Here is a 27,261-nt window from a genome sequence, read left to right as displayed (position 1 = left end):
TTTGTGACTCTCATCGTCCTTGCAAAATGGTTTATATGGGTGCACATGTGTGTCTGTGTGTTGCATGCTCAGGATGATGCCCTTTGTTTACAGGTATGTGTCATCTCTGCATATCTGTGTGTCGGTCTTTTTATATGTTACTTATGTTGTCACTTGACATTTGAGTTGGCCAGGATGTGAGAACGAGGGGTAAAGTTTGTTGAAGTTGCATGTTTGGAGATGCTGAGACCAGCCAGATGTTCCCCAGCAGCTATGTTCTTCTTAAAGCCTCTCTTTAGCAAACTCTTAAATCAGCTTGTAAATGAGCTGAGAGACAGGTGTTTACATCTTATCCTCACAGCATGCATCAGAGGAGAGCACAAGAAAAGGGAGAGAGAGAGAAAGAGGAGAAGTAGAGGAGAGGAAGGATTAGAGGAGTACAATAGTCGTCTGTCCAGAAAAGTTCCGTCAGCCGTCCCACAGGACGTCTCCTTGTCCGTTAAAGAGATTATCTTGGTCCCAGTGCTGGTCATGTGACAGGTTTATCAATAAATGTGTGTCATCACGAAGGAATGCCCTCACACCCAGAGAACACACGCCTTTTGTATTTTTGCAGACCAACAGGAAAATTGTATAAATACAGAGACTTATCTGATACGACTAGGAAAATAAAATGCGAAACCTTCACTGTTCCCACACGTGAAGGTGAATGAACGGTGCTCACATGTGTTGGTCGGGTTAACCTCTTGCCACTTAGCTAGTGTAAACAGAATAATTCTGGGTGCCTGGCAGCTGGTGTCAAACTGAATGGGACATTGGAGGAGAAAAATCTGATAATATTCTTTGGGGAAAAAGGGAACTCATGAGCTTATTAGATAAATTTGCTGGCAGCCAAGACTGACCTGTGTTTAGTTGTGGTTGTTCAACTGCTCTAGGCACAGCATTTCAGAGTGGGTTGTGAACTTTTCACTTTGCTCTGCTAAAACAAGGCTGGCTCACACGATGCTGGTGCCTTCAAAGCTTTGGGGCTGTTGACCATCTGAAGGGTCAGGAGTGAGGAAGTCAAAGATCAGATACGAGCTGAGATGTTGCTAATGAACCCATTCATTAAGCACTGAGGATTCTGCAGCTGCACGGTGTCGTACAGATGTCTAACAGGCTGCAAGTATGTCCACTTCTTCTGCCGTGAAGCACGGCTCCATGCTCCTCTTCATTGCTTTCTCTCAGCTGAAAGGAGCCATATAAGATGTAGAATAAAGCCTTTCATATGTGACTGGATGTAAGCGTGCGCGCAGCTTCGTGTGATGCCACAACTATAATACACTTTACAAAGCCTCTCAGAATCTGTCCGACACTGTGATTGAATATGCCTCCTATAACAGTGGACCAAAATCAATTGTCTATTGTTTTCTTATTTTCATATTGTTGTGTTTGGACATTGTTTACGTGTATCAATTGTTTTATTTTGTGCCATGTTGGTTTTTCCCTGAGCTAAGTGCACTTTTGAAACATGATTCGGTTATGGTTGTGCGCTCTGTCATTGTTCTCATGATAATATAATACAGTCTCTATTAACATGGGACAAAGCTCCTGACAAATCATTTTTGCTGCTGGACAATTGGCCTCCCACATTATTTTTACATGCAGACTGTGACTAATTTATGAAATCAGTCTTTCTTGTATCAGCTGTTGTTGTTGCTGGGATATTGTATCTTAAAGTAAAGAAAGATTAATAGTAAGAGAAGTATTCAGATCCTTTGCTGAAGTAGAAATATGACAGTTTAATAATACTCTATTATAAGTAAAAGTCTCGCACCCAAAGTTCTATTCAAAGAAACGTATGTTAGAACTATCAGCAAAATGTAAATACACTGTAATATAAAAATTTTGAGCTTTTGTTAAGTTGTTCTTTAATGTAGATGCTAGTGGGTAAACCTAATGATAACCATGTTATTATGCATCGATGTTTTAGTGAATAGACATACATCAGATTTAAAAGCCTAACAGCCAGGAAAGACACAGAGTGTAGCATTGAATCAAAAACTTAAACCTGCACTAATCTCTTTTTTGGCAGCACAACAAGCTGTAAACATAACACTCATTTATTATCACCTTAGAAATTCATTATTACAAACATGTTAGCATAAAGTTGTCTGTTTTACACATCAAATAGACACAACACCAACATTAGCGTTAATTTGAAATTGTTTCTCTGTCCCCTTGTCAAATGTAAGTTCAACAGAGACTCCTCAATCGTTGTAGTTCAGTTTATTGCTCCATCAGCTCCTGAGTCTGACTCTTTAGCTGCTAAATGCTCCACTGTGTTTATCAGCCACTAACTCTGTCCATCTGTGGTTTGGTGCTCAGATGGTGTCCAGTGGGCTTTTGTCAGAGATGTCAGCCGTCTGATGCAGCGGAGAGCAGTGAGACTTGGCAAAACAATAAAGCAAAAAAAAAGAGCTAACGATGCCCAAAACAGCTCATAGAGTTTTGGGAAGCTGTCGAGTCAGATGATAATTCTCTGTGGGTCTTTCTGTTGTTGTACTTAACCATCACAGTTGAGTTCATTCATTTTGTCTGTTTCCACCACTGAGAAAATTAAAGCTGTTTTTCTTAGTGCAAAAACATGAACTAGTGCATGACTTCAGCATAGACTGACTTCCAGCTCTGTAGGATAAACAACACAAGTGATGGCAGCGTCACTGTTAACCACAGTGTGTCCTCACACGGGAGCTGCTGACGTAGTTCATGCACCTGCTCTTCACACCTGCCACCAGGAAGCAGCACGCAGCCTCGATCACACCCAGCCATTAATTAGCATCAACTCACATTAACCATGGCAGCAATTATGTTTATTTCTTTTTCTCTGTCTCCCTGTCACCCCATAGTCTTCAGGCACCACCGTCATGGTGGACATAGCAGTGATGGGAGAAGCCCACGGACTAATCACAGACCTGCTGGCTGACCCCTCTCTGCCCCCCAACACCTGCACCTCACTGCGGGCCGTCAGCAACCTGCTAACCACCCAGCTCACCTTCCAGCCGCTGCACCGGCCACGCCCAGCTCCCCTGCTTAACCCCAGCGATGCCTACACCCTCTCGGACTCAGAGGACGGACCTGAGAAAGGAGAGAGGACGTCCATCCACAAGGTAAGGAAATGAGTGAAGACCAGGTGTCAGGTTTACACTTTCCTGGTAAGATATATGCAATGTGAGGAAGTCCAGATGAAAGTGAGCATCTATCACCCAAATGTCAAACGTCAGAATTGTTAATCAAAAGTAGTCATGGGCCAGACAAACAACATTTTGTTTTGGAAACGGCTGAAAGTAATCCTTAGATGGAAATGCAGTCCAGTTTATTACGGCCAAATGATTTATACTCCACACAGCGCTCCACACACATGTTAATCTTTCAGCCCATGTTTCAGCTAATGAGCGCTTCCTGCTCTCAGAGCTTTTAGCATCAAATGAGGGAGTGTATTTTCATAGAGTTGAGTGAAGAAAAATAGAGCACGTCTACTGCTCGGAGCACTGTTCTCCCTTTCATAGCCACAGCTGTGTCAACATGACAGATGTGCAGAGCCAGACAGTGTGTATGTGTGCATGTGAGTGGAGTAGAAGAGGAGAGGCAACATGAAGGTGAAAGAGCCTCTCAAAAGGTAACAAAGAGGGACGAGTGTGTGTCAACAAAACTGGACCCCTACCACGATTACAGAGCTAGTTATTTATCTGAGGAAGATAACAATCCTAGCTGCCTCAGAGACATTTGTCTGGTTGACGGCTGCCATGCCATCAGGCCGATCACTTGGCTAACAGGTGTATTTTTACATCGTCTGAACTTTGTAAAAGTAGCTGAGACAAGCTGCGCCTGTTGAGTGGCCAGTGAGGCTGCACTCATTAGGACTCTGCTCCCCAGAGACGCCGTGACCGCCTCTAACTAGCCAGGAGGAGAATAGCAGGAGGAGTGGAGGTGGTTAGTGCAGCAGTGGAAAGCCCTGCGCTTGCTTTTCTGCCTCCTGGCTAAGAGTTTGATGTCCATCGTGGTGCATACTGATGCCTTTCAAGCACTTTTCCAAACCTCATTTTCTGTCCAACACGGGGCATGTTCTCTGTGCTGCATTAGCTTAGCATGCTGTACAAACATCAAAAAAACATGAATGACAAAACATACAATCTCATCTCATTTTTCTCGCTTAAACTGTTAAAGAAATTAGTCCAGTGAGAGCTGAATGGACACTGACAGCAGCAGGGATCAGCTGTGATTTCTTTTTTCGTTTTTGTGAGGATGGCCTGGTTTTACCATGCTGTTGCTGATGGTGGTGTGTGCGTGCGTGCGTGCGTGCGTGCGTGCGTGCGTGCGTGCGTGCGTGCGTGCGTGCGTGCGTGCGTGCGTGCGTGCGTGTGTTTCTGCTTTTGGTGTGTGTCTGCAGGGCTTTCATTAAAGAATGGAACCTTGGAGCTGCAAAATCATACCAATGCACCACTATTAGTGCTTCCACTTTCCCGCTATAAAACACATAGTAATACATTTTCATTTTTCTAATCATGGTGCCATAAAATACAAGATTTTAAGGGGAGATTCCTGCTCTGTGAATCTGTGTATATACAACTGCATGTGCATAAATGTGCTGTCTCTGTGTGTATAGTATGCACTGATAGGATGCACTCTTCTGTAAAGTCAAGCCCCCAAAGTGAAAGTGTAAGTCAGTGAAATGTTCACTAAAGTGACCTAAACCAGCACTGTCTATGAGTGTGTGCACTCAGTATATGACGCCTCGCTGTGAATGGGCTCATTCAGGATTTTGAGGCGAGCTTTACTAGGTCACCCTGCAGAAGACTGAGACAGAGAGAGCCTGCCATGTTTAATGCTGCTGTGCCAAGCTGCTGCATGGCACTGAGCAGATGGAGGCATCACAAGGGCACAGACCACTGGGAATCCCACAGAAAGAGCAAAGAAAAGACAGAAAGAGACTGAGAGAACGAGACAAAAGAGACTGAGAGGCAGAATCTCTGTGATGAAATGTATCACTGCAAAGCAATACTGACGTTATATCCAATAAAGAACCATGAGGGGCATCGCTGGCACAGCTGCCTGCCAATATCCTCCAGTCAGTGATGACCGCAGTGTTGATTCACTTTGGATCCAATGAAGAAAAAAATGAAAGTGCCTCCAGTCATGAAAAATGTTCCAGGTTATATTACCTGCATCATTTGTTTAATCTGGTCAAGGAAAAGCAACTGTCTCATTGAGATGATCCATTCGACTGCAGACAAAGCAAATAAGCATGAACTTTATCTTACAGGTGGGAGTACTTTCAGAGCTTTTATCTGAATGCAAACACAATTACAGCCATGTTCAGTCCCGCAGTTAGATGTGAATGATGATTTTATTCATTTATTAAAAAGTGATGAGAAGGGTTTTCCAGCAGTGTTGACTGCGTGTGTGTACAGAAATTTTCCTGTGTGTGTGCAGCGTCTGAGGCGGAGTCTCCACCCTGGTCTTCTGAGGAGGATCTCTTCCACATGGACCACCACCACCTCCGCCACGGGCCTGCCCACCATCGAGCCCGGGCCCGTCCGAAGGGACCGCAGCGCCAGCATCAAGCCCTATCATGAAACACTCACCTGCAGGTACCTGAGCTACAGCTGAATCATTCTTCTGATCAGTGGGATTTTGTTCTGTTCTCACTCAGCACATCGCTCCGATCCTCAGAAACTTACTTTCACTTGTGCTCCAGCTGTAGACTGAACAAATGCAGTCCTGCTTAGCCTTTATCTTTTGTTTGCCCTACTATTTTTCACTCCCCAAAAGGAGTCATATGAAAAAAGGTTTTCTTTGTTCGAAGCTAAGTTGCAGAATTTTGTGTTTAAATATACTAATTAGATCCTGCTGTGCGACATTATACTGTAGGTATACACAACCGTGGCTCAAATGCTTTAAGGAGGACTCCTACAATGGATTCCACAGTCTGACACATCACTCTGAAGAGGTTTATTCCCGTCAGTGTGGCTGTAGTTAGACCAAAGACATCAGCGTGAGTGAACAGTAATGGCGCAGCAGTTCGGAAAAGGATGTGTGTGCAACTGGAGCCAGAATGGAAATATGCCCCACAGGCGAACGCATTAACCTGAATAACTAAGACACACATCAAGTCTGAGCACATTAGAGCTGAAGATAGCACGAGACTCAGGCTACACAGAAGCATCACGCTTCAGAACTAAATGTGTATGCATGTGGTTTTTTAGACGTGTTTGATGGTTTTTGTAGTTTTGGGGAGAGAAGTGTTGCGGGATAGAGGAGGTTGCAGGTTATGTGTGAGTGCGGGTGAGTGCATGTGTGCATTCATGGGGTTGTGTGTGCATGAAAGCATGTGTTTGTGTGGTGGGGTTTCTGCCTGGATGCATTTTGTTTTGCAAAAGCTGTTGAGAAAATGTGGCTTGATAGTTCCATTGTGTTCAGACAGGACATGTCAAGGCAGCACAGCCCCACGTTGCTGAAAGCGCAACAAATAACTCATTTCTGCTGTTTTTTGTTTAGCTAGTAAATCTCATTGATGCATGAAATCTCAAATAAACACATGATCTTAATTTATTAGAGTAGTCATAATTACCAAGTGAAATATGTCTGCATAATTTGCTGTGATCCGTGAGACCAAATTCCTCACAATTACTTTGTGATTACTGTGACGTCGTGTTTGGATGATCTTAGAGCAGCTCAGGGGTAATATTGTGCTTTATGAATTTCAAAAGGGTAGTAAATGGGGATTCAGCTTGAAATTTTTCAGCTGTGCATGTTTGCCTGTACCTGAATATTTTTATGATGTGGGTGCACAAGCAGTACCAGACAGCACATGCTCCCTGTCCTTAAAATATTAACTATTCCTCAACAAGAAAGAGTCTCTTCGTGTTTCATCTACCTTATTCAGTTTCTCCCCTGTCGAGTTTGTGTCACGGGCACGAAAGTCGTCTGATGTAGGCCAGCGTTTGTCTGCAAATAACATTTGCATCTTTGTCATCTATATTATAGAGGCTTCTGGGCGCCTCTGTCTCTGCAAGGCAGCCACAGATGCTTGTGGTGTGTCAAACTCGGGGGAAAGTTAGTACATAGTGTTTTTGTTTGTTGTTTTGTTTTTTTTTTTGCATATGTAGTGTATTTGTGCATTGTTGCTCAAAGTTAGTTTAATTTTCAAAGGTTGCATAAGAGCATTTGTCTGATCTCAAAAGTGAGGCTGGCGTTGAATTATTAACATGTAGTGGAACTTCAGAGAGACATGTCTGATGTCTGGCTCACACACGCTGACAACAGCCTGTGTGGATTCAAACAGCACAGCTTTGACTGATGACAACCTTTGTGTTGATCAGTTGCTTTTGTCTGGAAGTGTATGTGCAGACACGCAGAACAAAAACAGATGTTTCTCCCTTTCTGCATTTAAGGCTTGTTTTCAGAAATCTCCCGTTCTGATACATGAAGATTCGGGCGTAACCTGTCAATTACTGTGAACCTCGTAGAGACGGAAAACATCTCATGTGCTTGGTTTTCGGCTTCATGCTTGTAACTTGAGATTTGAATCAACTCGCGCACATGCTTACTGGACCGGTCAGTGAACTTCCTGATGAAAACTAACTGCTTTTGCAAACCTCCTGAAAGACATGACTCGGCAACTGCATGGCCTGTTTCACCTCTGATTGATTTAGAAACTAATTTTTGGCTGATAGTTTGGAACAAATTTGATGCTTGCAAATGAATTTCAATGTTTTTTCAGTTTGGAAATTAGAAGCAAAGACCAATCACGTGGCGACAAGTGGTATATTCAATCACGATAGTCCAGTCAGGTGTACAAAGGGTTTGTTGTATGGACTATAGTTGGTTTAGCTGGTATATATACTCTGCTTACTACTACTCAAGTTAATTCATCCATGTTGTTAACAGTGCAAGAATTCAGCCAGTCTTTTGCTTTCACTATTTTCTTGTTGTGAGGAGATTTATTTCATGAAGCTATTAATTGATTATGGCTGTGCTGTAAAACTGAACAGTTCCCGTAAAAACATGTGGCTCCTGTCTTACAAGGTGTTTGTTTGAGCCAAGCTGCCTGGGGAAACGTGCTAACTAGCCAGCCAGACAATGCCTGCAGCTCAGTGTTTGCTCAGTTTATGGCCATCATCTATTACTCATGTGCTTTTAGATTCAGCTGTTAGGTGCAGTCATATTTCCATGGATTTTTACCTTACTGGCACAAGGCTTCTTTCTTAGCATTTCTTCAAAAGACCAGATCAGTGTGCTGCTTCATCTCTCAGGATGGATCAGTACTGGTACCATAAATACACTTTAGGGCCAATAATATGTTTGTTTGTTTTTTTGTTTGGCCCCTTTGTTTCTGTTGTGAGGCAGCTGGATTTGCAAGATCACACCTTCTCACATCTTTCTTTTTGTGTTTGCTTGCGGCAGAACCACAGTGGCTCGGACCGATCAGTGTCCTGTGAGGAACTGCTGGCAGCTACAGCTGCGGTTCAGGTGTGATGACAGTGGGAAGCAAAAAAAAAAACATGGTGGCTGCTAAAGATGCTGCTATAGCATCAGTACAATCACAGCTAGAGAGTGTTTCTTCTTTGAAAGGAGAGCAAAGAATGGCACTGAAGGTTTCTTTTCATGGATGAAGATGCTTTTGCTTTTCACCCGACTGGCCTCAGCAACAGTCCTACTTCAACATATGTTCATTGTTCTGATTGGTTGCAGTTAGCCTGTGATAGATGGTGATAGACAGACGGTTCTTCCAACCACCTGCCAAGTATTTTTTGTGGTCCGACCCTTTTCCAGACAGTTTCCAAGGACAGCTTCCCAGATGGTTCTGTGTAACAAACAGTCTGGCGCATCAGGTTACCAATAACGGGAAATCCTAATTTTTCAACACAGAGTGATATTTTAGACAATAGTCTTCCTCCAAATTTGTGACAGCGGTTTGGGGAAGGCCATTTCCTGTTTCAGCATGACATTGCCTCCATGCACAAACAAGGCCCGGAAGGAAGTTATTTTCAGAGAGGTTCTGGTTTTCCCTGCACAGAGACCTTAACCCCATCAAATGTCGTCTGGATGGATTTGAATGCTGACTTACCTCCCAGCACAGAGGCCAACCTCACTAATGCTCTTGTGGCTGAATGGGAGAAAATCCCAGTAGCCAGGTTCCAACATCTTGTGGTGGCAGATATAGTAGCAGATTGATGCTCCTGGTTTTGGAATTAGATGTTTAACAATCACTTGCATCATATTTACGTGTTTGATCAAGTACTTTGCTTGAGTTTCCATGTACTCCGTCTGTGTGTGTGTGTGATCTGGTCTGCCTGTCTGTGTCCTTTTAGCCTGCTGTAGGGGGTGAACTTCTCAGTCTCGCATGGCAAATATGATAAAGAAAGTGTGTTTGTCTCTGTGTGTGTGTGTACCATGTATTCCTTATGTTGTGGGGACATAAATCTGTTTGCACTGTCACAGTGTGGGGACTCACCCTCCTTCTGGGGACGAAATGCAGGTCCCAATAATGTAAATCATTAAATTTTAGGATGAAGACTGAGGGTAAGCTTAGGGTAAGGCAAGTAGTGGTTTTGGTTATGGTTAGGGTAACTCTCCAGGACATGAATGTAAGTCTATGTAATGTCCCCATAAATTATGTATACATGACTGTGTGTGTGTGTGTGTGTGTGTGTGTGTGTGTGTGTGTGTGTGTGTGTGTGTGTGTGTGTGTGTGTGTGTGTGTGCGTGTGCGTGATTTTCCCTGTAAATTCTCCACATATCAGTGTGTCTATCGAACACATTCTTTGCTGACCACTAAGAAAGCATCGATATTACTTGCAGATTCTGAGGGTTCAAGTGAGATCATTTAACGTCACTCAACACTCAGCTTTCCAGTTAAGTGTCTCCGTATTCAAGTTCCCAGAATGGATTCTTTGAACGAGCTCTTTGTGGCTTGTGACATCCTCATGCTACTCACATATAGAGCAAATTCTGAGATAAAGTCACATTTTTAATCTGCTGCCGATCAGTTAAATATAAAGATAAAATGTGTCTTTGGACAACATAACTGTTACCTTGTTAATTGTTGGCTCAAAAGCTGATGGTAACGGCTAATGGCCACAAACAATCCACACATAAACAGACAACAAGAAAACAAATGCAAATTTAACCCTGCATTTGACCTGGACATGCAGAGACAAAAGTGAAAAATGAAATACAATGAAACTAGAAATTGCATCTTACACAAACAAGATGTTATGCATGAAATTGAAGCATGACAAAGGAGAAAAACACTCAAAGTTAATAACTCTATAGTGGCCCTGGCCTGCAAATCATCATAACCAAACAAAGACTGCTACACATCTGCTCCACAGACGAAGCCATTGCATGCATATTAAATCATAGTACTGCAGGTTGCACTAATTATGCAGACAGTACTAAGTACATTCACTCATCTCTCTTCTTTCTAATAAACATTTTTACACCTCTTTTTAAAAACTGTCATCAATTCCATCTTACAGTTTATCCACACTGACATAATATTACCAGAAATCTAATACAGCTGATGACACCATGGACCCAAGTTCTAAATTGTAATGTTTACTGCACAAAAAAATAATAATAATTTGTTTTGTTTTGTGTCTTGAGCCCTCTAAAGAACTGTGTGGGCTGCATCTGTCAGTTTGGGCCTGTTTGCACATTGGCAGGGTGATACTTGAACAAATTCTGTAAATGTAAGCACGCTGAGCAGCTTCTGTACACAAAGCCCTGTCGCCTGGTCTGAAAGCTCAGCCCAGCCCAGCAGCAGGCCCCAGCTATGGCCACTTATGGTGGTGTGAGTATAAACAAACACCTGGGCCTCTCCCCAGTCACCAGAACCCCACAATTAACACACATACACACACTCTTAGACACACTGTCACAGCTGCTTCTCCTGGCAGGGGTTATACAGACACAATTGAAAGAGTACAGAGAGTCCCTGGGTTTAGTTTACTGCAGCTGAGAGGGCTCTCTTCTGAGTAACACTTTATTTAAATTTTGTTTCAGGCATCTGGCTCTTATCCAGAGAGCCGGTAAGGCTTCAGCATCCAGCCAAAAGACACTTGAACAGGGCCGGTGCCCGCTGACAACTACTTGATGCTGTTGGGATCAAACCTGTGATGGTCTCTTAGCAATCGGCAACCTGCCAACACATCATCTCTCAAGTGGGCTTTGACACAACAATTACAAGTTTTGGGGAGTGTTTTTGTAATTTATGCACTGCAACATAAATTTATTAGCTGTGTTATCCCTTTTGAGACCTATTTACAGATCAGACAAAACACCAACAATCATTCCTGACATGCAGTCCTCACAGAAAAGTCAGAGGTAGAAATGGTCGGGGAAGAGGGAAGGAGAGGGAACACATGGAGGGGAGGTTGGGAGAAAATGAACACATGGCTTCAATTGCCTTCTCTCTGCTCCATCATCAAATCTGTACAATCTTAATTAGGACATTAGGCTTCTTTTTTTTCCCTCCCTCCTTTTTCCATCATGTCAGCTCTCAGTGACGTACAGCGTTAAGAAGGAATAACACCAACTTCAAAGCTACAGTATCGGCTCTTTTATCAGACAGACCCGGTAAAAAAAAAAGAGGCCGGTTGAATACCTTCCATTTCCCTTAGCCCCGGCCACTGTGCTGTTATCTTCTTCACGTCATCTGGCTCGAGAGTAGGTAGATTACTGGAAGCAGAAATAATGGCTGCAGTGTTTATCGTGGCTTGGACACTGTCCGTTTGGGCTCTGAACCAAAGGTAATCTGTCAACCTGCTGTGAGTGGTTGAGTATAAAATCTGGGAGTAAGCTGCAGTGGAGAGGGGAGCGGGCAGAGGCCAGTCAGAGCTTACTGCACGGCTCGAAACATTAAGATAAGCAGCAGGGGAAGGGGAGATGTTAGCAGGGCTGGTCTCAGAAAAAGTGGACAATGTTGCAATTTATGCACTATTTCCTGTTGCAGGAAAATTAGCCTGATTAAGGTTTTTGCTGGAGAGTGCCACGGTGCAGGAGTCATTTACTGCCTCACAGAAAGACTCCCAATTGACTGTTGATGAAATTTGGCTTATTGTGTTTGTGAAATTTGTTAAATTATGTGCAAAGCAAGAAACCAGTTTTGACCTTTGACCTTTGTGTGATCACCCCCGTAAAAATGCAACTCATTTTGTGATGGCAAACGCCTCGGGAGGCACCATAGAGTCTTTCTGGTGACTAGAAATGTATTTAAGAAGTCCTTCATCCTCAACCCTTCTGTAACCCTTCAAAATCGCCTGTGAGATTTAAGTCACAGACACTGACATGAACTGTATTTAATGAGTAATGGGACCCTGTCTGTGTGCTTGGTTTGCTAACTGCTTCTGTTTTTATGTTACTTTTGTGTGAAATTGCATTTTTCTAACATTTTTTGACACTTTACTGACTAAACTAATCAACTGAAAAGACAATTAGCAGATATTGATCATGAAAATATTGCGCAGATATCTGCAAACCATTGATTGACAGCATATTTAACTCGTGTGTCTTACACTGTCCACTTGAAAGAATGATGGTATCCACTTGTGGCAGCTGCAGCATAATTCATGTTGTGATGGTTGTATTTAGGCCCTCGCAGCACTTGGTTAAGGGTAGACAAAAACTGTGGTTTTGGTTAAAGAATGAAAAACTCCACTTTGACTTGAAGCCACGAGACAGGATGTGTTTATTTTTTCACCCTTAAACAAGAACCATGATCTTTTCCTAACCTTAACCAAGTGTTTTTGTTGCCTAAATCTAACCGTACCACAGGATGCAGGATGTTTCCTTGACTGAACAGACATCTGCAGACGTTACATTCTTCCAAAGGGTGAGGTAGAAATTATTAGTATATAAAACAGATTAGTAGGAGACATGGCTGAAACAAAACCAGAGAGGAATGTATTTTGCCTTTGCACTACAGGTATATTTCACTGGGACAGTTAAATTACTCTAACTACAGTGCTAACTACTGTAACTACACTGAAGGAGTTTTTTGTGATAACAGCAGAGTCACTTGATACGTGACTGACAGATTCCTCGAGTGAAAATGGCTGGCCTTCTTATTTACATTCTGCGCTGAAGGCTCAATGTCAGTAGCCGAGGCTATTCTGCTGCATTAGCAGAATAGGAAGAGTGGCTGCCAGTTCTTCAACTTTCATTAAAAGTAAACCTTTTAAGCCAAGCGCTGCTGCCTGCCCAGACCCCCCTGACAATAATGTACTAACTGTTCGCCCGCCAAACTATCAAACTATTTTATATTCCACACCTGCTAGGCATTACACGCAGCGGTCCGACCTGGCCATGCAAACACAACAGAACTCCCTTTGTTGGGGCCTCAGGACCATTAGGCAGGGTGGGTACGGCTCAAAAGTGTTCAAGAAACAATTTATCAGAAGGAGATAGACACACTACAGGCCTTTGTGCTCCCTGTGACACCATGCTCTAACGGCAGGCATTTCCTGCCCCGAGAAGGCAGGTTTTACAACATTTAGGGAGAGGTATTTTAATTGGAACCACCTCCAGCCTGACAGAGGCCTCAGTGGAGAAACATGGAAAAGCTGTTGAGAGGCTCGGGAGGCTCCCCATGGTGTCACACAGCTAACTAACCAGCGCCGGCCGGCTCAAGGCTCGCTCCGTGAAAGATAATATTTGCCGTTTGATTTATAAAGCAGTCAGCGAATGTGAATATTTTCATCTGTCTCTAAATTTGCGGCGAGCACTGCGTTGTTTCTGTCGCTGCTCTGTCATAAAGCTCAAAGAGGGTGGGCTCGGTTTCTAATGACTCATTTATAACGCTGGCTGTTTCGAATTTGTTTTGTTCTTGATTCTCTTTGCATTGTGTTAATGTGTGCATCCATTAAGTTCATTAATGAGTATTTTTCTTGAAGCGTCTGTACAAAGTCTGTTTCATGTGGGGACAGCACAGTAGGAATCCCATTAAGATTTTTTTTCTTGACAACTTCTGCCGACTGGTTAGACATCAAAGACAGATGTAGTGAATGGCATTATTCCCAATTCTTTGGCGCAGCTACAGACGTTTCTACAAACAAACACATACTATTCTGCAGTTGTCTCCCACTTTTTAACATGTTCTGTTGATTTTGGGCTCTGGACCACTTTTTGACAGTCAGTCCTGCCAAACAAAACCAACTATTATTATAAACACACCAAATTTTCTCATAAGACTAATTAATATTTCATCTCATCCTACAAAACCGCAAAACAGATTTGTGCGCTTGATTAGCAGATGTCTCGGTACACATTTGAATGTAAATGAGCAGAGGATGAAATCAGCCTTATTGATGTTGGTTTTTGACATTTACTGCAGCGGTTTTTCAGTATGCAGCCCATAGCATTGATGTTGAACATTTTCTCCTTTAAAAGTCACTTGAAATTGATTGATTATGACATATATATGCAGCAGTTGCAGATGCAGATGCAACACAGCACCAGCTGCAAAATGAAACATTTCCCTTTTACGCCCTTTATCTCTAACCTGTTAAACCCCTCTTCTCTGCAGCTGTGGGAGACCATACATCAAACTGAGCCATGGGGAGGGCTCAATAGACAAGGGAGACAGGATACCACGGTCAGGTATGCTCTCAGTCTTTCTTTCTTTCCATCATTAGCAGCACTACCTCCAAGCAGCAAGGGAAAAGTGTTTGTGTTGCACCAATATTCAGCAAGCAATCTGTTAGAAATCCAGTGTTTAAAATGAGGACATACCAGTGTTTCTGATGATACAAAGCAAACTACTGCATAAAGCATTGCTGCCAACACACACATACACCGCAAGACATGTTTTGAGTAAGGGGGCGTGGCAGCAATCACAGAGATGCACCAGTGTTAATGAACAAAAGAACTCGCCATCTCTGAGCATTTCATTCTGGGAGTTGCAGAAAATCACCAGCTATAGCAAACCAAGAACTAAATCCCCCCAAGATGCTATGCATCAGCTTCAGGAGATTAACAGTGGATGTTTGTCGTACGTCGCAGTGTGACTTCTCTTTGTTTTTTCCTCTAATAGCGGAGGACCCAGTGGTTGTGTCATCAGACTATGACAGCACCCACGAAGCCAACCACAGTGACAGCAGTGATGTAGCACATGCAGAGGAAGACACAGAGGAAGGAAAAAACACTGCCCAGAATGTCATCCTCCACCCACTAATACCTCCTGAGGTGAGGTGATCCAGAACGTAGTTTTTAATGATACTCAACTTCATCACATTATAACATACTGTACGTTATTTACAGTGTATGTATGAACCACTTTCTTCGTGTGTCACCTGTACAGGACAAACCAATTCTGGCTCCAGAGCCGTTATTAATGGAGGGCTTAGAGCCTTTGATGAGTCAGCTGAACAATTGGAACTTCCCCATCTTCAATTTGATGGAGAAAACCAATGGGAAATGTGGACGGATCCTCAGTCAGGTGAGCACATCTGACCAACAAGGTCAGCCAGAGTGTCAGGAAAACTATTGCTTATTTGTACAATGATGCACAAAACTTTCAATGATAAAATGCTTCAAAGTAATACAATCTGCTGAGATACTTTGTCTTCAGAAATGAAGATACTAACACATATTTGCAACATTTTGTCTAAAATACCACAAAATTTGCATGTATTGAGAGTTTTTATTATTATTATTATTATTAGTAGTAGTAGTAGTATTATGGCGCATTTCCATTACACAGTTCCAGCTCTACTCGACTCAGTTCTACTCGACTCGACTCTACTTGGTTTGGTTGAGTTTCCATTACAATTGAGTACTTCATAGTACCTCCTCAACGTAGGCGGGGTCGTCATACCACGGCTGCACAGAACTGCCATGACGTCAATTTGTACGCGACGCAGACAGAGCCGACAAACAATGGAGGACATCGAGGCGATGTTGTATTTGCTGCTCGGTTTGTGGCTTTTTGTCACACACAAAGCAAGAGAAGAAACCCAGAAAAGGCTTCGGGCAGCCATTTCCCTCGAGTGAGAATAAAGAATAAAGTCAGCGCTTGCTGTTGCCCGGCATTACAATGGAGGGGATGGGATTGTTTTTCCGGTGTTGGACGTTGCAGACCAGTGACGACACTCTCCGGCCAATCAGTGGCCGACAGGCTGTTGACGTCACACATATAGTATCGCTTCTACTCGCTTGGAACCAGAGCAGGTACTAAAAATAGTATCGGGTACCAGGTACTATCCCTAATGGAAACACAAGACAACCGGGTAGAGTAGAGTCGAGTCGAGTCGAGTCGAGCCGCACTAGTGGAAATGTGGCATTAGTAGTGTTGTTGTTGTTGTTGTTGTTGTTGTTGCTCCTCTTACATGTAAAGTGTGGATTGTCCGAGTACAGTGATGTTCACAGACTGTTTGATGCTTGTGTTTCAGGTCTCCTACAGGCTCTTTGAAGACACTGGCCTCTTTGAGACCTTCAAGATCCCCGTAAAAGAATTCATGAATTACTTCCATGCCCTTGAGAGTGGTTACAGAAACATACCATGTAAGCTTGAACATCTGTCTCCTTCCTCTGCTTTTCATTTTGTCTTGTAACCTGGTTTGCAGCTGTAACAATGAAACCAACCGCTAGAGGGAAATGTTGTACAGGTTTTCTAGCGTCAGTCTTATATGACCATACAGTATGTGCCCTTTATGGTTACAAGAAACATAAGCAGCCCAACAGCGCACCCTGGTGGGGCACATTACACACACTTTTCTTTCCCCAGATCACAACAGGGTCCACGCCACAGACGTTCTTCATGCAGTCTGGTACCTCACCACGCAGCCTGTTCCTGGTCTGCCCAGCCTCATTACTGACCACGGCTCTGCCAGTGACTCAGGTGAGTCCATGGTGTCCCGGTGGAGGTGCTTGTGCCTGTTGCTACATGAGAACACTTGAACTCTGAATACCTTTTTGTTGAGTTTTTCTAACTTTTGTTAAGCCATTTACCACCATAAAGACTCTTTATATGCTCATTTAGATTTTTTTCCACTTGCCTGCAGCTCTGCTGGGAGCCATCTCATTAATGTCAGAGCATCAGACCTGCAGGAATATGTATTCTTATCCTACTCACAGTTTGTCTTATCTTACTCAGGCTTTTGGCGCTTGCATTTACGTACCAAACACTATTTGAAGTCGAGAACAGCATGAAATTGCAGGCAGATTAGAGTTCCCTCTCGCCCATATTTCCATAGCCTCATTTGTATGCCTTACTAGGGCCATCCCTTTGATCCACATATAAGTGGATTTGCACATCACGCGTGTGTGTGTGTGTGTGTGTGTGCTCTAGAGCGCGTGTGTGTTTAGGCATGTGCATGTGAACGTATGGTGTGTGTTGGTGTTAATTCTGCCACCCTGCTCCTCACCCTCCACACTTTGTCTGATCCCCTGTGGCTAGACTCCGACAGTGGAATAACACACAGTCATATGGGGTTCCTGGTTTCAAAGACCTACACTGTGTCAGAAGACGGTTATGGCTGTCTGTCAGGCCTCATACCTGCTCTGGAGCTCATGGCTCTTTACGTGGCTGCTGCAATGCACGACTACGACCACCCCGGGCGGACCAATGCTTTTCTTGTGGCCACCAGCGCCCCACAGGTACTCGAGCTACACAGCCTATAGTACTGTATTAAATTAATGTACTGTATTTGTAACATTTCCAATTTGCGTATATCTCAAAAAAGGATGAACAAACTCAACTGTATTGGAACCAGGGTTTCAAAGTGTCTGTGTGTTTGCAGGCAGTGCTCTACAATGATCGATCCGTTCTGGAAAACCACCACGCTGCCTCCGCCTGGAACCTCTTCATGTCGTGTCCAGAGTACAACTTCCTCGTCAACCTTGACCACGTGGAGTTCAAGCGTTTCCGTTTCCTGGTCATTGAGGCCATACTGGCCACTGACCTGAAGAAGCACTTTGACTTCCTAGCTGAGTTCAATGCCAAGGTAGTTCTCAAATTGTTTGCCATTAAGTACTGAAAAGTTTAAATCCCTTGAAAATGTTATTTTTAAAGCTCAAAGCCTCTCGGATTTGTTTGTTCACCTTTAACTTTAGCAGTCTGGGTGGTTTGGGATTGTCAGTGCCAATGCTGGGTTTTGAATACCTCAGATACGAAGTGAGAAGTTTATGTTTGAATTCTTGTTTTATTTTGTTGTCATTGGTGTGTAGATTGACTGAATAATGAATTGACTGATAAACTTCCAACAGCAGCACCGTGATTGAGCTGAATAAATCAAGTATATTCTGTAGAGGTGCTTGCCTCATATGTTCATACCTCAGCTCTTCTAAGATTGAAAAAAAAGCTTCATTGAAAGGGAAATGTCCAGTGGTTTTCGAGGAACGGGTCTGTTTGTGCAGAACATTGCAACACTTGCAGTATGTTCGGCTCAAGTCAACAACACAAAGCACCCTGCAGCTTTTCAAGAACTGGTTTAAGTGCAGACAGAATGTTGGCTTTGGATTTGAGGGTCTCAGGTTTTTCCTTTGTGAGTATTAGTACAGTGGTGGTGCTCGATGGCCACAGCCTGTCAGCTAGCATTGAGCTTGCTGACTTGGCAGCAAATGTAACAGCAGTCTGTCTCACTGCAGTTCACCCCGCTCTGCTCTTCCTGGAAGCAAATTAGCTTTCTGTGAAGTACCCAGCAAGTTTATCTCTTCAGCTTCCAGAGTTATTAGGTTAGAATGATTAGACTGTGGGAGTCAGTGGTCCTCCTTCTCCAGATCTGAGGCTCATTAAGCATAACTGGAAATAACAAGTTTCAAGGAATCCATCATTCAAGCAGTGCTGAGGTTAATGCATGCTTTAACTTCATATGTTTGAGTGCTGCCACGTCCACAGAAATAATTTGATAATCAAAAATGTCTGATGTTATTCAAAGAGCTATTTATGCATATCTATCTATGTATAACTATATCTGTGGTGGCCATAACTTAAATAAAGCATAGTAATTGTAATCTCTAGCTTTTTAAATAAAGTGCAGTTCCTCACAGGAAAAAGTCTGCTTATGGTAAATGCACTGCATTTATATAGCCAGCATATGTAAAGCTTATGTACTTCATAATACAGGCGGAAGATACAATTAAGAAGAATTAAGTCTTCATTGCTTTTGTGTCATCCACAGTGCATTCCAGTGTTGCTGTATGTCATCTCCCTGATTAGTGAACCGTGTCGACATAAATATGAATACAGAATCTTTGCACAGCAGATCAGTGGCGTCACATTTACATAATATCTGCATGTCACATGCTGTGTCTCCCTACATGTCTGAATATGTTAAATGCCAATATGTCTGTTTGTTGATCCCCCAGGTGGGTGATGAGCCATCCACAGGTATCGATTGGTCTAATGAGAATGACAGGCTGCTGGTCTGCCAGATGTGCATTAAACTGGCTGACATCAATGGGCCTCTGAAGTGCAAGGACCTGCATCTGCAGTGGACAGAGGGCATTGTCAACGAGTTCTATGAGCAGGTGTGTGAGTCGTCTCTGATGGGAACTTAGACCTCATTTGTATTTGCTAAACTAAAGATTGATGTTCTGTCATGTTTTCACGCAGGGGGAAAACAACAACACTCGTTTCGCATAGCCAGACACAGACACACCGTATTTCTTTCAACCAATCACAGTAGTCTTGGGCAGAGCAAAGCCCATGATGCACCGACAGTGGTGGAATATTTGCATTAAAATCATCCCTGCAAAGGAAAATGTAACAGCTGGTGGCTTGTTCACATTTGTGCCATCAACAACCAGGTCACGGTTCGGATGACTTGCCATTTTCTGTGTAGATCTTTGTGTAGGTTGCTAGCTCAGAGGTTGTTGTTGTTGTTACGGTGGGGATTTTAACACACAGACAGCAAAAGGACTTATACCCACAGTCACATCCAGTGAGGTAGACTAGAACAATACAAACACCTGCATAGTATAGAACACTCCAGTCCAGCCATATTTTTAACATTTTAATTTTTTGTATTTATATAACTTTCATATTAACAAATAAGGTAATACAAAGCAGAGGCCTGCATCTCCTGAACAATCGATGCTTTAAAGACGTGTCCTCTGGTCTAACCTCTTTACTGATCTCTGGCCTATTCTATTCAGAAGACTATTAGGCTCAGTAAACAGTTAAGAATTACAACAGTTTTAAATGGAACATAATATGAAGGCCCGACAGCTGCAGTGCACACGTATCACATGACCTGAAATTTAAACATAGCTAAACACAAAACAGTTGATCCATCTAACATCCTGAAGTTTGTGTATCTTCAGGTCTGATGTAGCTAATCCCTTTATACCACAGACCTCTATCATTGTCCAGAAACGATTAAATCACACAGTTGCTCTTGACAACATTTTCTGTTAAAAACTACACCGGCTGACTGTTTTTCAATTATTTAGAAACAATGGGACTTGATGCTAAGAGCCACAGACAGAGGAGGGAAGTCGCAAAGTAAAATTTTTGTTTTTGAGCTTTTCATGGCATTTATTTAACAAAAATATAAATAATTGAGAATATGGCCAACTGTATCCTTTCACCACCACAGCTACCTGCCTTACCTTAATCTTAACATGCCTTAACCATGAGCTTAACACAAACTTCATTTTCAAATTTAACCCCAAAGACAGCCACTGAACCTTCAGACCCTTGAGTTAATGAGAGAGCCAGCCAGCATGTCCTCAGTACGCAAAATGTCCTCATCCATCATACACCTATACACCATCTATAACAATTCAATACAACAGCTCTGCCATAATTTCCACCTTTACAAGGTTTATAGTGTTCAGTTTTTGTTGAAATTATTGAAAGTGCATAAATTCAATTATGTTCATTACTGAGATCATCGTTAAAACTGGTCTAGGTGATACTGAGTGGTTGTTTCTAATCTTTTGAGTGGTCATAATATCAGAAACACAGCTGAATGTAATGCAGTGTAATGCACCTCAATCAATCAATCAATCAATCAATCAATCAATCAATCAATCAATCAATCAATCAGTCAGTCAAACTTTATTTCTATGGCACCTTAAAAACATATTAAATGCAATTCAAACCACAATTGACAAGCATTTAACTCAACATAGGATTAAAAACATGGGTTTAGAGATACATATCAGAATAAAATGCAAGCAATAGAAATAACAATCATTTTTGGATTATACTGAAACAGTAAAATGTTGAAGTGAAATAGTATAGAATAAGTAATAATGATGAGAATAAATAACACCAGCATAAGTACTAAAACCATAAAACCATAAAACCCAGACTGAACAGAGGAGTTTTCAGTTTACATTTAAAGATATCGATATTTTCAGCTCCTCCACAAGTAACTTGGACTGTAATTGGCTGAGTGCAGCATCATTAGATGGTTTTCTTTTTCTTTTTTTTTTGATTGGATAGGCCTTCCTCGTTTATAACCCAAAACCATTCTTAGTGGTGGTCGGATGCAAGGTCATACAGTGCCTTAAAAACTAATTAAAACCTATGGGAACATGGGACAGGTAAGCAGTGTAAAGACGTGAATATAAGCAGAGGCTGGATGTACAGGTGTACCTAATAAAGTGGCCACTCTGTGTACAGTGCTTCTATCACACTCAGAATTGAGTCGTCCCCTCAGCCTAACGCCGCCCTCAGTGACCTGTTACAGTATGTCCCTTTGGCACTGAATGGCTGCTAATCTCTGCTAATTGCCTCTGTGTCAGGCTCAGACTCTTATGTGCCCCGCTACTTCAGCTTGGTGACACAGCCACCTTGTGCCAAGCTCTCTGAGGTCTTTGAGAGGAGCCTCGCAGGAGAAACGCTCTTCACTGACAATAGTTTCAGTGCAGCTAGATGTGGTGACGCAAGCAGGGCGCCCAGGCAACTGTCATTCAGGTGGAGCAGCAGCCTCTGATTACCCAGACAGCCTTGAGAGACCAACAATCTTGAAAAGAGCAGCAAAGCAGCACAACTTCCCCTCTATACAGAACATGTTCAGGCATGTATACAAAGCATACACAGCGTCATACACACGCATACAAAGGCGACGTTGTGGATAACATGTTTACAGAGCCTTGAGGAGAGGATTTGTTCGCCCTGCTGAGAGGCTTTCGCAAATTGATTATGATGCATGAACCAGGATCTGGGTGTTTTGAATCTGTGTCGTAGTCCTGGATAAATCTCTGGGCTTACAGGGGTTGACGCTCACTAAATACTGCAAGTCTTGCTCCCAAATATGAGCCGTCTTGTGTTTGTTTGTACAGATCAGTAAAAATACATCTGGCCACCGTTTCTCAAAGCGTATCACAAAGACGTCAGACACTCATTTGGGAAAACTAGCTCCTGCTACGCCTCTGAACTCCACTCGCCTATTCAATCATGCTGACAGCTGGATCCCAGAGCTCCTCCTTCCCTTGTTTTTATCTGCTCACCTGTCAAGAACTTCCATCAAGTTGCAGATCCCTCTGAGATCCCCCGTCTTTTGATGACTCTCTGTGCTTTGCATGAGAAGTGAGCTGCTCTGCAGGACCGATGGCTTTCTGCTGTACAGTGTATGGGATGACACTTGGGGTCAGTTACCAAGGCAACCAGGAAACCTTGCTTCAGCTGTTGTTTATTCACATCAGAACAAACGTCACAGACAGCACACATGCTGCAGACGCTCAGGAAGTCAAGAAGAAGTCTCAAAACAGGCGATTTTGCCTCCATAATTAGTGTCAAATGACCTGATTCTTTTCTTTCATTACAAATCTGTTAAATGTACCCTCATCCAGGCTGGGTGTCCAAACTGAAATCAAGTTCACATGTTGGAAAGATGCAAACCTATATGCCACTGAGGAGGATTAGGCGTTCATATTTGATAGCTAATCTCGATGTGACCATGTTGAGTTGCTGCTATGCCAAACATCAGGTGAGCATCAGCTCTTTTGGAGTAGCATGTGCAGTGAAACGTAAATCGAACCACGTCTTTGCATTCATTCAGCTGGTGATGATTTTGTACTGATGCGGGTCATGCTTCACGTAGGGCGATGAGGAGTCCAGCCTGGGCCTTCCCATCAGCCCCTTCATGGACCGAGCGGCACCACAGCTGGCCAAACTCCAGGAATCGTTCATCACACACATCGTGGGACCGCTGTGCAACTCCTACGACTCAGCCGGCCTCATACCTGGACGGTGGGTGGAACCCAATCCAGAAGCAGACGAGCCAGAGATCATGGGGAATGAGGAGGAGGAGGATGAGGACACTGCAGAGGAAGACACGTCCACCAGCTCAGAAGCATCACGTAAGCACTGTGGTCTGAAGTAAAGCTGCAAGCCTGAAGTGGTGGTGCAAGCATAGACTGGAAGTGATCAGAAACATGTAGCCCAGAATGTCTGGTTTTGGTTTTGTATGAAATTGTTTGTTAATGCCATTTATTACAGAACATTTACATTAAACAGCAGTTTCTCCTTTGAGAGATGGGAAATAGATTAGTTTAGAAGGTGTTTTGCAGTTTAAAAAACATTGCAGTTCAACATTGGTTGACTAAACCTCTGATCAGAATATATTATAAATGCTAACGACAACACAAAGACGCCGAAGAAGAGGTGCTGTTTTCAGTCCGCATGTAGACCACCCTGGACATATTGGACAGTGTATTTCTAATTTATACAACATATCAATCTCTTACTTTTAATATTTATATCAAATAAAAATTCAATTAATAAGCAGTTGTCTTTACTGTGACACAGGTAATGATAATAGGATTGTAAACTGGGTCACACTTTTTATTAAGGTTCACATATTCACTATTAACTAGCTGCTCCTTAGCTCATATTAGTAGCATATTGGCTATTTATTAGTCATCATAAAGCACTTCTAAATGCATTATTAAGGGTTAGGATATAAAGATCATAATTTGTGTGCAACAACTTCCTGACTTACGCTGCTAATATGCATGCTAATAAGCAAGTAGTTAAAACCATCATCACTACTACCATTTATGTCCTCATTGTTTTTGGTTTAAAGCTGCAGTAGGTAACTTGTATAAAAGTATTTTTTTGTCATATTTGCTAAAACTGTCCCTATGCCCAGACAGCAGCACATGAAACATGTAATCTGTGAGAAAAAAAACGGCTCCATCAGTCCCACCTACTGCTCCTACTGCAGTTTGCAAGAATCCACCGCGCCCGACACAAAACAACCAATCAGAGCCAGAGGAGTCTGAGGGAGTGTCTGACATCTGTCAATCACTACTCACACACACTGTAAATCGCCCCTGCCTTTGCTCATGCTGCCGGCTGCCGCCCAGTCAAACAGCTCTGTGAGTGGTGTCAGGAGGCGAGTGAAAGCTATGGCGGAGCAACAGCCATAGAGAAACTGCCCATACTGCCGCTGCCAACAGCAGATACAGCTAAGACAACAAATAACCATGAAGCTAATATGGTGATTGTTACTGTAACACTCCACAGCGTGTATGGTATGTTAGCGACTGTGATGTAGCAGCTGGGCAGAGTTAGCTTGTTTCCAATGCTAAGGCTAATGTTACTGGTTGTCATGGCAGCCACGCAGACGCTGCAGGGAGGAGGGGCTTGGAGGCAGGGCATGAGTGCAGCAGAGAGGGAGGGGGAGTGACGTGGAACTTGTGTTAGTTCAAATTTTCAGGCTAAGTCAGCTTTCTTCTCAATCTTACCTACTGCAGCTTTAAGGAGCAAAGCAACAGAAAAAAAGATGAGATGACTTAGCTTTTAAAGTGGTGAGTAACTCTGGTGGAGGCATATCAAACTTCTCTCGTGTGTTTGTACTGCCCCTGTCAAAAAGATCTGACCACAAAGTCTGACAGAAAGACCAATTACTGTTCAGAGACCAGAGGCAGGGGTTTGGACAGTTTGATAATTATCAGCTCAGGCTAAAATCAGTCATCAAAATGTTTTTAATCAAATGATTTCTCTTTTTTTTTTCCTTCAGAGAAAGCATCTCCCAAGAAGAGGAGGAAAGTTTTCTGCCACATCACCCAGCACCTCATGGAGAACCACGAGATGTGGAAGAAGGTGATTGGGGAGGAGGCCCAGAAACAGGGCCAAGGAGCAGAGTCTGTCCATTTAAACAATGTAGCTGAGCCAATCCTGGCTATTCATGAGGAGGAAGAGGAGCCAGGGAGCAGAGAGGAGCTAGTAGAAGGAGAGGATCCAGAGGAAGGAGTGGAGGAACCAGAGTGGCCCATGTCTCCGCAGGAAGACTCTAAACCTCCAGAGGAACTAGCGGAGGGGGACCCACAGTGAAACAGCCCCTGGGAAATAAGGAGTCGGTCAGGGCAAGGACGTGAAGAAGTATTTCTTCTTTTCTTATCCTATCAACTGACTCCTGCTTTTGCCAGCACATCACTTAGACACAACACTGTAGATGTTTGGGAAATGTGTGCCTATACAGAAAAAAACAGGGTGGGAAAATTTGTGCTTTACACATTTTATCTGAATATCTGGTTTCACCAAACATTTAAAGGAGCTTTCCATATTGCAATACAGGATCCTTTGTGTACTTTGGGATACAGACTCTTTTGCTACTGTCAAGAGAAGAGGAAGACTGGTTGCACAGACCTCAACCCAATGTGGTAACACAGGACTGCAGAAATTTGCTGCCAATTTATACATAATTATTTTCTGAATGCAATTATATATAGACACCACAGTTACTTGTACTTGTGTTTCAATTTTAGCAAGAGTTTTTGAGGTCTCACGTGGGCCATAATATGTTTTTATATATATATATATGTGGATTATAAAGGGAGTCAATTAAATGAGGAACATTGGCGTATCTTTCTTCCTTTCAACATCTGCCAAAATTACCCACATGCTTTAACATCTGAAATCAAATAATTACACGTTTTATGTTTTACATTTGTTGCCAAATTAAGTACTTTATACCATTAGATGTAGCCATAGTAGTTAAAGGTAGGAGACTTGAGGCTCCTCACTCTCTGTATGTTTGTGTGTGTGGGTGTGTGTGTGTGTCTACTTGTTTTAAATTACTCCAACGCACAATTCTTCTGCAGTGGACATTAATATATTCAGCGGATTTCCTGTCATTTGTGCCATCTCTGGCCTCCACTCCAAACATAAATATAGTGATCATTAAAGTGTTGACTGTGCCAAACGTTATAGTCCAGTGGCCTGCACTTACAGAGCCACAGTGGGATGGATGAAATGGAAAGACCAAAAAGGGAATACTAGTAGAGAGAACATACACTAACACTACCAAAGTGTTAGAAAAAATATGAGCAACAACAAAATATTGTAGATAACTGTGCATTCATAAGTCATGATAAAGAATGAGCATCTATCAAAAAACAAAAAAGATAAGATAAAATGAAATGCATGTGAATGCATATAAATGCCCTCTGACTACGTATCTGGACTCCGTGTGCTGTACTTACTGATCCTCATTATGTAACAACCTGCAAATGATGCCGACCTTTAACCCTCAGGAAAACCTCAACAGTTGAAATTCAAAGTAGACATCTGAATCACCTGTGAGGACAGAAACATGCAGGGATAGGAAGCTAGTTTAGAATATAGGCCCAAGTTTCCTGCTTATTATGATTATTCACATGCTTGCAGATAAACACAGTGACTGTGTGTGAAATGCTCTCCTGGCACCTCAGGGAGACATTCATTCTCTCAGAGTTACGGCTTCAGAGCGCATCGTTCTTCTGCGAGTGAAAGTCCAGTCTCATAAATCACATCTGCGATGATACACAGGCAGATTATTCTGGCAAATTGAGTTAGCCATGTTTTTTTCATAGAAGAAAAATGGAGTTTGAAATCTAGTCGAGGTTGATTAAAGATGCTGGAAATCTATGCTGGCAAGTTTTCAACATCAGTATGTCAGGTGACCTGTCCTTGGTGGCGGTGCAAAGCTACTGCAGCTGTTTGATGCCAGTAGAAAGCATTGTTCTTTCTTTAGTGAAGTGGATGTGCTGTGGATAACCTGGTAAATTTATATTTTCAGTAATGGCTGAGATGACAGTAATGGCAGCAGCATGTGTTATTTTTGTTTGAAACATCAAATTTGTCTCTTGGAAAGTCCCACCGCCCAAACCTCTGTCACTCACACTCAGTCCATGTGAATTTTGCACCACATTGGCCCTGAAGGGTTGTGAACCGTCACTTTTTTATGGAAGAAACTACCACATTTCTACCACAGTGTGATTATACTTCGACATTGTTACCTAATGCACATCTTTGGGTCATTGTTTTTTGTATTTCTTCACATCATTGTGCAAATAAAT

At 42.7% G+C, this 27,261-nt stretch overlaps 1 protein-coding gene across 3 annotated transcripts in view; it reads left to right on the top strand.

Moving 5' to 3' along the window:
* LOC139337727 (cGMP-inhibited 3',5'-cyclic phosphodiesterase 3A-like) overlaps positions 1-27,261 on the top strand; it is a 70,920-nt gene extending 43,659 nt beyond the window's left edge. For all 3 annotated transcript variants that reach the window (XM_070972457.1, XM_070972456.1, XM_070972460.1), the window contains 12 exons: positions 2,868-3,128; positions 5,452-5,609; positions 14,549-14,622; positions 15,056-15,207; positions 15,323-15,460; positions 16,413-16,524; positions 16,748-16,861; positions 17,420-17,619; positions 17,763-17,966; positions 19,330-19,491; positions 23,019-23,277; positions 24,942-27,261. In XM_070972457.1, the coding sequence (XP_070828558.1) occupies positions 2,868-3,128; positions 5,452-5,609; positions 14,549-14,622; positions 15,056-15,207; positions 15,323-15,460; positions 16,413-16,524; positions 16,748-16,861; positions 17,420-17,619; positions 17,763-17,966; positions 19,330-19,491; positions 23,019-23,277; positions 24,942-25,255 (2,148 nt within the window). In that variant the 3' untranslated portion in view covers positions 25,256-27,261. The remainder of the gene's footprint in view (positions 1-2,867; positions 3,129-5,451; positions 5,610-14,548; positions 14,623-15,055; positions 15,208-15,322; positions 15,461-16,412; positions 16,525-16,747; positions 16,862-17,419; positions 17,620-17,762; positions 17,967-19,329; positions 19,492-23,018; positions 23,278-24,941) is intronic.

This window comes from Chaetodon trifascialis, chromosome 10, assembly GCF_039877785.1.
Source record: "Chaetodon trifascialis isolate fChaTrf1 chromosome 10, fChaTrf1.hap1, whole genome shotgun sequence".
NCBI classification, from domain to species: domain Eukaryota; kingdom Metazoa; phylum Chordata; class Actinopteri; order Chaetodontiformes; family Chaetodontidae; genus Chaetodon; species Chaetodon trifascialis.
Note: the sequence above shows the minus strand (reverse complement) of the source record. Positions and strands in the feature narration are given on the sequence as shown.